General features: G+C 38.5%; 1 protein-coding gene across 1 annotated transcript; it reads right to left on the minus strand.

Annotated features, from left to right (window-relative positions):
* Nucleotides 1-367: 367 nt before the first annotated feature.
* On the minus strand, nt 368-11,937 carry faxdc2 (fatty acid hydroxylase domain containing 2). The gene is made up of 9 exons (XM_069717096.1): nt 11,854-11,937; nt 10,335-10,378; nt 7,679-7,776; nt 6,766-6,869; nt 5,201-5,322; nt 3,742-3,947; nt 3,138-3,243; nt 2,450-2,616; nt 368-1,591 (listed from the first exon to the last, which is right to left on the minus strand). Exons 1-9 carry the CDS (start codon nt 11,876-11,878, stop codon nt 1,432-1,434), a joined length of 1,032 nt encoding a protein of 343 aa, XP_069573197.1. The 5' UTR covers nt 11,879-11,937; the 3' UTR covers nt 368-1,431.
* Between the last annotated feature and the right edge of the window lie 2,076 nt (nt 11,938-14,013).

Raw genomic sequence — 14,013 nt, forward strand, 5'->3', positions numbered from 1 at the left:
TTCTCCTGAACGGGAATCCAGTCAAAGCTTTTCGGCAGCTATTGCGGATTATTTTTAATGAATATTTTAAATTAGGAAATTTCGATGTCAAAATGCGAAAAAAAGTGAACTTTGCCTTCAATTTTCTCAGTAACTGTAAGGTATAAACTCTTGATATAAAGTAGGGTCGTAGTCAGGAGGGACTTTAACAGGAATTAATTTTTGGGTCTGTCCAAACACAAAAAAGAACAAATAAGCATTTACTTCTTTTCTTTCTTTTTTTTTTAAACATTTTATTGTTAAACAGTTTTATCAGAATATACTTAACTTTGCATTAATCACGGAAGGATTTTTTTTTTTTTTCAAGTTGAGGTTTTTTTGTTCTACAAAAAAAAAAAAAAAAGAAGACACATTTAACATTTGAAGACAAATGAGTGCAAATGTATTGTCTTTCTTTTGCCACAGAATACAGATTCTCTCCAGTCCAAGTGGTAAGTTAACGCATCAGAGCAGTGTGGGAGGGTGAGCTGGAAGTGCTGACACGAAACAAACTCGGTAGAATACAAAATATGCTTTTAAGAATTAGTACTTTTAATCAGGATTAATGTCTGTATTTGAAATTGACTACATTAAAGCTAACGTAGAAATGTAAAAACATATTCAGAGGTCGTATTTTTTATGCAAGCGTAAATCAGTTTGTGCAATCCTGGACATGATCAACATTTCCATGATGCAACAGTTTCAAATAACAGAAAGAGGATAATTTGAATGACCACTAGTTCCATTAAAACCAGAATCTGCTTATGCTTAAATGATTTTCATTTTCAACTCTCGTTGCTCTCTCTCATACCAATGGTGCACCATTTGGGGTTCACACCAAGTACAAATAGAGGGATTTATTTAAACTGCAGGATTTCCTCATACAGTTCAGTTTAACCTAGTAAGAACAGAGTAAAAACTTTGGTGCGAGTAAAAATGTAATCAGAATGACAAATCTGAGATTTTCTGGCTGGAGACAGAAAGCTGACTTTCTGCACTATGAAGTGCAGTCAGCTTATTTTTTGTTTTCACTCGTATCAACCACCAAACTCTTAAACCTATCACAGCAGGATTTTGTAGGCTAAAAAGACAGGCAACTTCCCAGGTCAGGGGAAGATGTAATCATGGGTGGCAACGTGATGAAAATAGCCACCCTGGCAGTCGACTTCATATCAGCGGTGAACACAGAGGCCATACTTCTAAAACTGAACAAAAGTTTAAGGTGCATTTCTACTTCATTAAAGTGAAGTTAGGGGCCATTTAGTGAGTCCGAGCAGGCTTTCACAGTCTGAAAGAGGTTGTTTTTTTTTAGATTAAATATCATCAAAATCTAATTGTCATTCATGATTGATTGTGAATTTTATCCCCCTCCCTTACATCACTCCCAAAAGTGGCAAGGTCTGAGGTTAAAAATCAGGGGTTGCCCTTCTTGGATGAGTCAGGGATGCTCTCGGACAGAGGGGTGAGGCTGGTGAGCAGGATGTGGCGCTCATACTGCTTGCTTTGCCTGAATTTGGTGTCTGTGCCGTGGAGCCTGTCCAGCACGCCGAAGACCCCGAAGCACTGGTTGAACCTGGAACCAGGAGAGACGTGTAAGTAATAATTACTCACAATTGAGAGGGAAAAATAACACTTAACTGGTTCCCAACATTTTCAGTCAGTCTAATCACGTGTTAAATTATGAGTTTATATTCCCAGTTGTATTTTGCACTTTGGTTTTGTGCATAAAGTATGTGTATTATTTAAAAAAGAATGTAAAACAGAATTTTTTCAGAAGATGTAGCCTGGGTATTTTATATTGTTTTTGTCTAATTGGTAAAGTTATAACTTTTATGATCAGGATTTTTATCTAGTGGCTTTAAGTGGTTCTTTGAGTTCAGGAAAAAAAAAAAAAAAAAAAGGTGAGAACTAAAATAGTTCCATCTCTGCATCTTATCATAAGAGACTACATCTGACTTTCTTTATTAGGTAGTAGTTAAAGAAAAAGAAAAGAAAAAAAATTCAATATAAATTTTGAGAAAAGCCACGTCAACAAAAAACTAAACAAAAAAAATAAAGGTCCCCAAATTGTGTTATAATTTTTTGGCAAAAGCTGCTGCCAAAACAAACAAAACAAAAACGCTGCAACAAAAAACAAGAATAAAAAAATTGTATTTGGAAAATGTAATTGAAACAAAAAGAATAATAATTGTGCAATTGCAATTTTACTAAAAAGAAAACACACAAAAATGACAAAGCATTTCCAATAGTTTTGAGAAGCTGCTATAAGAAACAAAAAACTAAAATATATATATATATATTATTTTTTTTTAAAGAAACAAAATTCACCAAATTGCTTTGAAAAGCCGCTGCAAAGAAAAGAAAAGAAAAGAAAAGAAAAAAAACATAAAAAGGAAGGTCTAGTTAAATACTCTTGGAAGAGTGGACTTACCTGAGGTGGTGGAAGTCATGGAACTCGGGGGAAGGCAGGAAGGGGAGGTGGTATCCACAGTGGGAGATGGTGGTGCTGACCAGAGCCAGGCTGTACCACAAGGAGGTGGTGGTCATGTGGGAGCCGAGGAGCACCGGCCCGATTGCCACCGGCAACATGTTGGAGAGCTAACGATAAAAAAAACAAACAAACAGTACGTTCAATCGCACACGAAAAAAAAAAAAAAAAAAATCCAGCAAATTTACAAACTAAAGAAGCTCTGCCACACTTGGTTTGCAAAGAGTTTTTTTTTTTTTTTTGTTAAAAGCAAATAATATACCATCACATAAGGAGAGAAATGTGTAATGATTTATGAGGCGAATGTATTGATAACAGGCAACTTCTGAATACATTTTACAACCAAAATACAAAACAGTATTTCTTTTTACAATTCTCTGTTCATTACTTTTCCATTTACATCTTTTAACCCAAGAAAGTTTTTTTTTTTATTGGTATTTAACAAATTTGCAAATGCAACATGTGATGGATCCATTTTTTGGTGTCTGTCCCAATGACACTTATCGACACTCAAAACAAGGCTCTGAATATTCTCACACTGACAGCACTGCAATGTTCAAATCTAGCGAGGTCAGCAATGTGACAGAGATAAAGACAGAAAATGAAATGAAAAGCAGGCAGGATCATTTACCATATGCTCCAGAGGATGAGCGTAGATGGCGACAACTCCAATGGGAGCGGTCCACTCGTGGTGCTGTTTGTGGAAATGCTTGTACAGGCCGGGTTGGTGGAAGAGCCTAAGAGAATAAAACAAAAATAAAAGAGTCAAAATCCAGTCAATGCATTAAACAAGTGCATCTGAAGTTTCAGTGAGGAGGACTTGTGGTTCAGAACGGCACTCGAATTAAGACAAAAACTGTCACTGAGCTCATGAGTCAGCTAAATCAGCACCATCTGTTTATATAAACTTTTTTTTCAATAAAGTGCCTTTATTCTGAAGAAATCAAATCGCACGACGTTTGCTAACCTCCAACTTCCCCCAAATATTGCAGATTGATTAAATTTGCGTGAATAGTATCAATCAAAATACTGCGATTTCTTAGAGGGACTGAAAAATGTAAGCAGCACACGTGTGGGGAAATAATATTATTAATAATATATTAAGGGGGAAAACAGGTGCGCAAACACCAGATGGCAGTAATGTGTAAAGGTTATAATTAACACTGGCTCCTGTCTTTTCCACAGAAGATAGTTTAATGTGTCACAGTACTAAAAGATGAATGAATCTCCCTCACCTGTGTGAATAATAAAACAGAATTTCCTCCACTATGGCGAAGATGGCCATCTCCATCAGGGCCCAGTGGAAGGTGGGCAGCTCCGGGTCACAGGGGTTTCCTCTCAAGCTCAGTAGGTGGTAAACAGCCACCACCATGGGCCCCGAGATGAACACCTGGTTGAAGAGGACAGACTTCACCGCGTGACGCAGCTTAACTGGATCCACCTGGAAGACGACAAGAGGAGTCAAAGAGAAGACCGGATGTAATGTGTTTTTTTTTTGGTGACAAATATATGTGAAATTTTTTTTTTTTTTTTAGCACGACCTCTTTTCTTCCGGGGGTCTTACAAGAAGCGCAATGAAAGAGCTAAACATCATCAAAAATGTTATGTGCATCCATGTACAACAAACACCCATGCACATAAACGTTTTGATCTATTTAGCTTTTCTTATCTACATTTTTTTTTTTTTTTTAAACATAACTGGACTTGAAAAATCTAATCTAACCTCATTATGACACGATAAGGGCAGTGGGGTGCACTTGTTCTTTGGGTTTAAATCAAAACAACGGCTAAACTCGGGTACAGTATAATGGCTTTACCTCGTGTCGCTGTGTGTTGACACGTGATTGACCGGGGACTCTGACAGGCGACATAAAATGATCTAATTTAAGATACATAGATAAACTCCACAAGCGGTGTTGCATAACTATTATTGCAACACAACAGCACATCCTGGCTTTGTTTACGACTAAAAGTTCAGACGGCTAATCTCGGTTACTTGGCTTTGGTATTTCTGCTGGGAGTAATAAAACAGAAATGCCACACCGAGTAAAGATAGAGCAGACGGTCGCAGATTGCCTCATCATTTAGGATATCAAGTTTTATCTCTGAAAATCGACATCACTGTATAAAGGTGATGAACTCAATAGAGCAGATGCAGAGAGGGGTGAAGCAATTTCTGAGGGCAAAACTCTAAAGAGTTAAGAGTTTTGCTTCATGTTTAAAGAGATAAACACCCTGAAATGATATTGAGAACAGATGAAAATGATATCTTTATTACACCCTGTGTGTAGGTAATCCCTAATGTGATTACTTTCTGAGTAACCTTCCGGCCCTGGTTATCAATAGAGTCAGTCTTTATCTCTCTGTTGTCCAACAACATCTCCTGATCAAACACAGTTAAAGGACTTTGATCAGACAGATGTGGACACATCAGCAACACTGAAGGGCTGCTCATTTACAGATGGGTTCAACAACATGCACACACCAATGAATAATCTTAATTATCATGATAACATTTATCTTAAAGTAAAAAAAAATTAAAAAAAATAAAATGAAGTTCAGCATGATAATATTTGCAAATCCTATTTATTTGGGCTCAAAAGTGGCACCTGTGGATCTTGTGGGCAAGAAAGTAAACAAAATCAAAACAAGAGAGAGACAAATAAGCGTTCGTAGTGTGTGCGTGGATCTTACCGGGTTATTCTTCTCCACCTGGATACGGTAGCGAGTGATGAAGGAGGGTTTACCAGTGGTGTCCACCAATAAGAGCAGAGCATTTGACACCCAAAATGACAGAAAGGGGGCCAACATAGTGCCTGTTGAGAAAAGGGCCCCGGTCAAAGATTCATCCCGTTAACCTGCGCCTGAGAAATAAATCTTCAGTCTGTAAACACATTATCAAAAGTCCTTAGATTACATCAAAGCCACTGTCATCACATTGTATCTGCACACAGTACACCTTGCTGTGTTTCATTTTGTATTGCGCCGTGTATGACTTGTTCTGTGCTCCATTACTTTGACATAATACAGAAAAACTCTGCTTTATCTTGTAATGCACATCATATCAGGGAGACACTTTATGTCCTACATAGATAATATCTGAATGAAAGGAACACCTGCCAATGCACAAAAACAGCTGATCAGTTCATAACACAACAACAATAAAACTCATTAAAGTGAGTGAGTTGATACCAGACTGAGCTAGACAGATGTTCTCAATGCTACACAAACACGGTATTCGGTGATCTTTTGTGCAGCCCAAGAACTCTCAAACCAAAGTCCTATTAGTCTCTCAGAAGATTAAATCATGTGTCCTCTAATTCCACAACACAGTCGCAGTGTTACTGTGAAACTTTCCTCTGGCCATCATCAGCCAAGTTCCAAATAGAAATAAATGAATGGTGGGAAATATATTTATAGATCAATGAAACCATTTATATTCAAGTGTTTCACAATACTAAGTATGTATTGATACAAAGAACGTCATTCAAGCTGCTCCCAATCAATTCAATTCAATTCTACGTTCACATCCAGCAGTGTAACAGCAAGCCCAGACGTTTCGCTCGAAAGAATATAGAGGAATCTAACAACAAACCATCAGCTGTCGGAACGTATTTGACGCTGTGAAGTCAAGCCCGATGTTACCTAACACATAAAAGAATGATCGCAGTCTCTTACACCAATCCAATATGACGCAAAAGCATGTGATACACCAATCACTCCACTAGAGGGTAGCTTGCCATTATCACGTGTTTGCCTCGCTGCGGCCTAAAAAAAAACATAAAACTTGGTTACGGTTAGGGAAAAAAAGACACGTGGTTGGGGTTATGCACCAAAATCTCCTGGACCTGAACATTGGCGCCCCGAGTGAAAGTCCACGACTTATGCCACCACGACCACACCTGCCGTCTTACGAGGGGGCGAGGTGATGCAAACTGTGACGAAGACACGCTACCCTCTAGTGGACTGACGGGTGTGCTACACGATGATCCTGGGCTGCTTGTTTACAGTGAGACGTAAAGCTCCATTAAACCCTGGTATGAGATCGGTACTTAGTACTGTCCAATACCCAAAATGCAGGTATTATTATAGGGACTGAAGAGGTTCACTGCATCCCAATAGAGATTGCCATAATTGTTCTTGGCTTGACAACAACTTTGTCGTGATATGTCAGAAACTGCCTGCCGTTTCTTGTAGTTTTCCTCGACAGGTCAATTTTCCTTGAACAAAATCAAAACTAAGCAGTTGTTATTTCTTACCCAAGTAGAACAAAGTGGCATTGTGACCCTCAAACGCCAGGTACAACTTGGTCCACAGGTTCTGCCAGAAATCTCCAGATGCTCCCCAGAATTTCTGAAGGTGCCTGGAGGAAGAGCCATTGTCAAGTTTCATGTTCACAAGACTGTTTTCAGACTGTATTCAAGACTGAATAAAGGTAAACAATTCTTCTGAAAAGCACCTGTGCAAACTTTTTTCCACACATCCTGAGGACCTAGTCGAACACACCCCGTCGTTATCTTGTTCAACTGCGTTTCCCTATGCTATCCTATCCTTCACTGTGCTCGTATGCTCTGTCTTGTCCAATGGCCTAGTCCTTCCCTGTCCAACCCACCACCCAGAAATCATCTACTGCCTTAGCAACTGTCCAGAAATATTGGAGAAACCACCTAGCAAAGACCTGAATTGTAAAACGTCCTGGTCAATATCCGGTCACACCCTAACAAACAAAATACACCCAGTACCGACACATCGATCCCCATTTAAGTCTTGTCCTGTTCCATCAAGTCCTGCCATGTCCCAACACGTCCTGTCAGATCACGTTTAGTCCTGTCATGTTCAGTGCCATCACACATAGTTACGTTACGTCTGGTCCTGTCATTTACGGTGACATCTAATCCCATCACGCCCTGTCCTGTCACATTATATAATTTTATGCCACGTCATGTCCTCGACTATGCATTTTTCTACATTGTCTTGCATGTGACAGCTTATAAGTACTGTCCTACTGGTCCAGTCCTATTCTGTCCTGTCTTTCCTGCCCTGAACCCATTTATCTGGTTCTCATTGTCCTTCCTTTATTGTCCTTTCTGCTCTGCAATGACATAATAGCCTCTGGCCACTCTTCAGGTTCCTGTCAAGCCAAGCTGCTGGTTTGTTGTCAAGAGATCCTACCATGTCAGTGAGTTGCCAAATGCAGCCAAGAATAAGATCCCAGATCCAATGACAAACGCAGCTTTCTTCACAGAGTCCCACAGTCCGCCAGGACCCTCCTGGGAAGAGAAAAAGCAACAAGTGTGTATAAACCCCTCTGTTACTCCCAAGATACAGTGTGATCTCATGACGTTGAGAACAGCATTTCCCACAGAAACCTCTTATGGTGCAAAAATGTCTCTAAAACAATAGCAAGGCTGTTACTGAAACCAGTGAGGGTGTCTCTCCAAGAGCATGAAGTTCACTGGGGCTTTGAAGGGGTTATGTTTTCACAAGTGTGAGGCATTTAGCAACATGGGTCTGGCGAGAGGTGAAATACCAGTATGGAGAAAAAGTGAGTCCGGGGAGCAAAATATAAATGAGGCAGCAGGAGAGACACGGTGCAGACACGCTCCTTTGTGAGCATCGTAAGCATATTACGGCCAGAAATGACATATTATTGGAAATATGAAACTAGGCTTTAACCCTTGATGATTATAACTACTGTAGTTCACTGCTAGAGGGTATTTTTAATCATCAAGTAAAATCAACTGGCTAAAGAGTCATCACATTTTTACTTCCTAAATATACAAAATAAAGATAATAGCAAAAAGCATCAAAGCTATATACCCGTCAGTCAGTAATTTTAGTCCACATGATCTGTATTGTGATTGCAGTGCTTGATATTTTTTTTTACCATAGATGACAGATGACGTGAGATAAAAGAGTTTTATCTGGAAAACTAAAAGTAAAATGTACCAGCGGTGTCAAAGAAATACAGTCCAAGTAACAGCAAAATGTGAGTGATGGGGAAAAAAGGATTTGTCCCTTCCTCTTGTTTGCACTGTGGCTCCAGAAAGTCTCTTGTCAAGGAGGATCCGAAAAGTTTCCTTTGTTTTTTGTCTTATTTGCAAGTGATTCTTTCAGCGTCTAGTTGACGACTCCCCTGTGTCCTTATCTTGGGACCTACAACCAAATCAGTATTACCAGACAAAAGCAGATACAAAGGGAATGGGGGTGACTGTCGACTGTTTATCAAAGCTGCCCTTAAGGAAAGCCCTGGAAAAGGAGGACTGCGGAGGAGAGGACTGCTGGAGGGGGGGGGGGAGCACTGCTGGACACCTCTCTCTGAGGGTGCATGTAGTTGCTCCTTCTTGCAAGAATAAAATGTCCGACGTGTTTGATTTTGAACCAAGCCTCTTGAGTAATTTTTCTAACAGTGAGGCAGCCACGCTGAGAGAAAACTGGATCAGTTCACTTTGCAGGAATTAAATCCAGGGATTGATGTCACATTCACCAGACCTTTTAAAATGCCAGCTTTTACCCCGGCTGCCCTCTGACCAGCCATGGCAAATGTGGGAACAATGTTACACAATGTCTCAGCCATCTGTTTTTGCATTTGTTTAGAGGAGGGCTCACGCCTCCCAGATGCAAATACAACGACGTATTCTCGAGCACCGATCCTCATCAGGACATTTTATTTACTTCGTTTATTACCCAGAAACTGATTCTCCAAGAATTTAAGTCTAGGACATGAAATCACATGTAAATACTCCCCAGTGTACTACACGCTTATTATATTTTTCTGCTCATATTACAACACAAAGAGTCACCTCTTCTCTGCTGATAAAAAAAAAAAAAACACTCCTTGACTTTTTATTTTTTTTATTTTTTTTTATCATCTACTATTTGTTGTTGTCTCTTAGCTCCCTGCAGGGCTTTTCCATAAAAGCAACTAACAAATGCAGCTCGTCAGGTTGAGCCTGTCGCAAAGAACAACACGGCAAACAGGACGGGTCTCGGCGGAGAGACAGATAAAAGAAGGCAGCCAGGTGGAAACCTTCTGGAGCAGACAAGTCAGGTCGGATCGACTTTATATAAAAAGTATTTCAAGCACAAATCACACATGTTACAATGTGCTATGACAAATATACAGAAAGATCAGACACTTCTGACACCAGAATAACGTCTTTGAAGGCAAAAAAAAATTCAGTCTTTGAAAAGATTTGTAAATAGACATTACTTTAAATTGAAGTCTAATGAGGATGTAGGACTGAAATGCCAGTAAATGTTTTCTTTTTTTGAGTCTTAAGAAAGGAATGCTGACAAACTTTATAAAAAAAAAAAAAAAACATCCTGCCCTGATCACATAAAATGTCACATTTAGTTGAAGATCTAAGAGACAAAAGCTTTAACTGTGTGCTTTGGCCAACAAAAACAATAAAGCTGTCGCATATTCAGACAGGAACACGGCACCAAAACAACTGGAATTTACAGGAGGATTTGTAGCTCCTTGAAGTAGCAGGAGGCAGGTTTTATTACACGCTTCACACCCGTGAGAGTATCTGCAGTTTAATTGTAAATATACCGTGCATATTACTGTACAGTAACCTACATTTTTAAAACATTATCCCTCCAAAAACAGAACACCAGAAGTGAAATGAATCACACCAGAAACCCCCCCCAAAAAAAACAGAAAACGTCAAATTAAATAGCAGATGAAAGGCCTGTGCCTGCGGTGTTGGCTGTGACTCATTGTGTTGTGCTGCTGTTAACTGCCTGCTTTTTATCACCCATCTGTTTTATTGAATGATGGCAGTGACAGCGAGTTCGGGTGTAAAAAGTGTTGTGTTCTTACCTGTCTGCCGCTGCCTGCTGTTCTCCCCTCAGCTCCCTTCCTGTCTGTAAACACAACAATACATGCAATGTAAACAGCTTGTTGTTGTTTTTCTTTATCTTCCAGGTAGAACATTAGAGTATGTTCATGACTAAAGTAAACATTCAAGGCGGGTTAACACTTTGCCTACTGTTGATGGTAAAACACTTTTTTTTTTTTTTTTTTTTTTTAATCTTCAGAAATGATACTTGACGCCAGGAGATTACAGATTAAATGTTTCTTCTAAAAAGGATCATCCAATCACAGCTGGCCTGCAAAAATAATAGTTTAAACACCGGATCTTTAGTTTTTATTATATCTATTACATTTTTTGTGATCAAGTTTAAGAAAACAACTAATGGGTTTGTCACAGACGTGTTTTCATAAATAGAAAAAAACACTATTTTACAACAAACACTTGAGTTAATTCAACTTTCTGTGTATTTTAATACATGAACGTCTCTAAGAGCCTTTTGTTTTTCCATGGTACAGTAATCACCTAAGTGCAGTGTAGCCTGGTGCAAAATGTACAGATGAAGGATTATTCATAATCCTATTATAATCCATTCTTGCACTTTTTCAGTCAAATTCTTGAGGATCAACCTGCCCTCTTTGTCTTTTCATGTCTAACAGTCCAAGACCACCGACTGTATTTGGTTTATTACCATAAAAAGAGGATGGAAAACAGACTATATTCACAATTGAGAAGCTGGAACAAGATTTATTTTCACCTTTCAGCATACAATGTTTTGCTTGAACATTAATTTGACTATCAAAATGATTGAAATTTCTTCTTTTTTTTGTGGAAATGTAAGAATTACATTACTGTAGTTACTTAACATTGCTGGACAATGATCTAATTGATAACTTCTTAGCTCTCGGTTACATTTCACCGAGTGTTTCATTTATTTATTGGCTATTGATTTTTGTTTAAATGAGAAACTTTTAGATCAGTGTTTGGGCTTCACTAACTTGATGCAGTCACCACTGTCGGACAATTAATTTAATTTACTAGATTACGTTTTGTTCATCCATCCATCATCCCTTATCGGCGCCTGATTATTCTTTAAGCCTATGTAATAAAGTCAATATATAAGTCAGTGCTTAATCATTATCGGATAACTAGCTGATTGACAAAAAAAAAAAAAAAAAAAAAAGCCAAGAATTTGCAAAAAAAACCCATAATTTCACAATGTGAAATATTGTTTATGAACTGAATTAATTCAAAAGACAGACGGGGAGGAAAAACTAATTAATAGCGAAAAGTAAAATTATTATTGAGTAGCCTACTAGAGAAATGGCGTGCGCCTCATAGGAATATTATTACAAAACAATTGCCTTATTGAAATTAAATACAACGTGAAGAAAACGTGACTACCTCTCTTTGGTTTTTGGTTCATTACTACCGTCATATACAGACAGCTGTTCCCAGCTGCATCTTCCCACTTAACTCAACCCGACTCCATCGATGCGTTAAGGGCCAAATAACCCACTGACTTACCGCTGGCTGCTGTTTTCACCGGCATGTTTGTCCGCAGTTTCTCCCCTTGTGTCGCTCCTGCTGCTTTGCATGAATTTAACACGGCAGTGTATTTACAACCGCTAAAGACTTCTCATTGGCTGACTTGTGGTCACATGACTGTAGCCGTACCCGGAAGCGCCATATTCTGCCTGTCTGTGCTTAACATGTTTTTTTTTTTTTTTTCACCCCCTGCAGTCCACATGATTTATCCAGGTGAAGGTTGAAACTTAGAGCAGGGGGGTGGGGGGAAGTACAGTTAGTCTCAAGAGTGCACTATCTACACATTTAAAACGACACTTTTATCTTTTTTTAGACAGTTACACAGTTAAGAAGATAATTATTATTATTATCTAAAGGAAATAATAAACACCAGTTGCGACTTCTCATTTCAGAGTTTCTTTGTTCTACATCACTGGAAACAGAATAACTTTTTTTGGGGGGGTTGGCCAAAACAATACGTTGTTTTGTTGTTGTTGTTGTTGTTGTTGTTTTTTTACATATAATTCCAAATAATTGATTTTAAAATTCAGAAAATAATCAGCAGATTCACCGCTAACACAGATAACTCAGTTTCCGTTGTTCTTACTGCATCTTTTTTTGGACACCTGCCTTTACTGTTTAGTTTCAGACGTGCAAATTATTGCACAGAAAGCGGGAAAAACACGACTTAAAACTACCCGTTGACCATTTCAGTGAGCTGCTGTCCAACAGCTTCTTCACCTGCTGCTTTGTTTAGGAGTGGAGATACTTCCTCAAAAGAAATAAAAAAAAAAAAAAAGGAGAATATTGATGGTTGCAGATCGCACAGGGACGCCTGAACTTTCCTCTGTAGTTTTCTTGCAATTGCGTCTCCTTGAGTTATCACTTGAACCTGACTGTAATAACCTTCATGCCACTCTGCTGCTGCAACATGTGGCTCCATTATCAGTCATTATTACTGTACAGGGGGTCAGTACAACATAAACATTATCTAAATTGTTTATATAGACGTTATATTTAACACATTTTATGACACGTGCTGCTCAAATTACATGAAATATGATTGCGTAATTGCATCCTTTGGATGTCTCATTTATATTATGAACGACAGACTGTCTTATGTCATACTTATTCAGTTTTACCTCAGCCGAGGAGGTTATGTTTTTGGTGTGGTTTATTGTGTTCGTGTGTCTGTTCATCAGCAGGATAACGGGGAAAAACTACCGACCCAATTTCCTCCGTTCATAATATAAATGAGACATCCAAAGGATGCAATTACGCAATCATATTTCATGTAATTTGAGCAGCACGTGTCATAAAATGTGTTAAATATAACGTCTATATAAACAATTTAGATCATGTTTATGTTGTACTGACCCCCTGTACAGAGTTTCCTTCAAAATGTCCCTTTGGGGATTAATAACTACCTAACCTAACATCATGGAAGAGCCTTGGTGCAACTCTGAACTCATTCTCAGATCATCCACAAGGGGGCGCTAGAAATGACAACTCTGTTAAGAGAGGAAGTGAGAGGAATTTACCACACATTCCAGTTTAATTATTATTATTATTATTTAATTCGTAAATAATAAGCGTACGCGTTGTGAAGTCAAAGCTTTTGATTTTAATTCACTGTTTAAAATTCAGTGGAAAAAGCTTTTTTTTTTTTTTTTTTTTTGCTTTTAGTCTGATTTCTATTTCATTCAACGTGATTTCATTCAAACTGCGTGTTTCCACACAAGACGCAAACCTGTCACAAAATTACAAAACAATACCAAATAGGACAGCTGCGAACAGGAGAGGGTTCACAGAGCCCGGAGGTTAGTCCTGCATAAAATGGTGGATTAATGTGCAGCTCAGCTCTGACCTCTGGTGGGAAACTGCTGCCACTGCATCATATTGCTGAGTTGTCAGCAAACATGTTATATTTGTAAGTGGCTCCTTCACAGACACAAGAGGGGGCTGAATAATGTACTTATTTAAATGTATCATGAATCTTTTTTTTTTTTGTGCAATTTGGATGCTTGTTGAGGACTAAAGTGATTTCATTCTCACTCAAAAATCTCTGAGAGGAGCACTTTGACTTTTAAATCATGAAATGCAAAGTCAATATATTCTTTTCCACAAGTCATTATAGTGTCATTCGCTAAAGTCACTTCT

Source organism: Brachyistius frenatus, unplaced genomic scaffold (genome assembly GCF_029030835.1).
Source record: "Brachyistius frenatus isolate BFR_SWC_R1_liver_20210118 unplaced genomic scaffold, ASM2903083v1 Contig_5, whole genome shotgun sequence".
NCBI classification, from domain to species: Eukaryota; Metazoa; Chordata; class Actinopteri; family Embiotocidae; genus Brachyistius; species Brachyistius frenatus.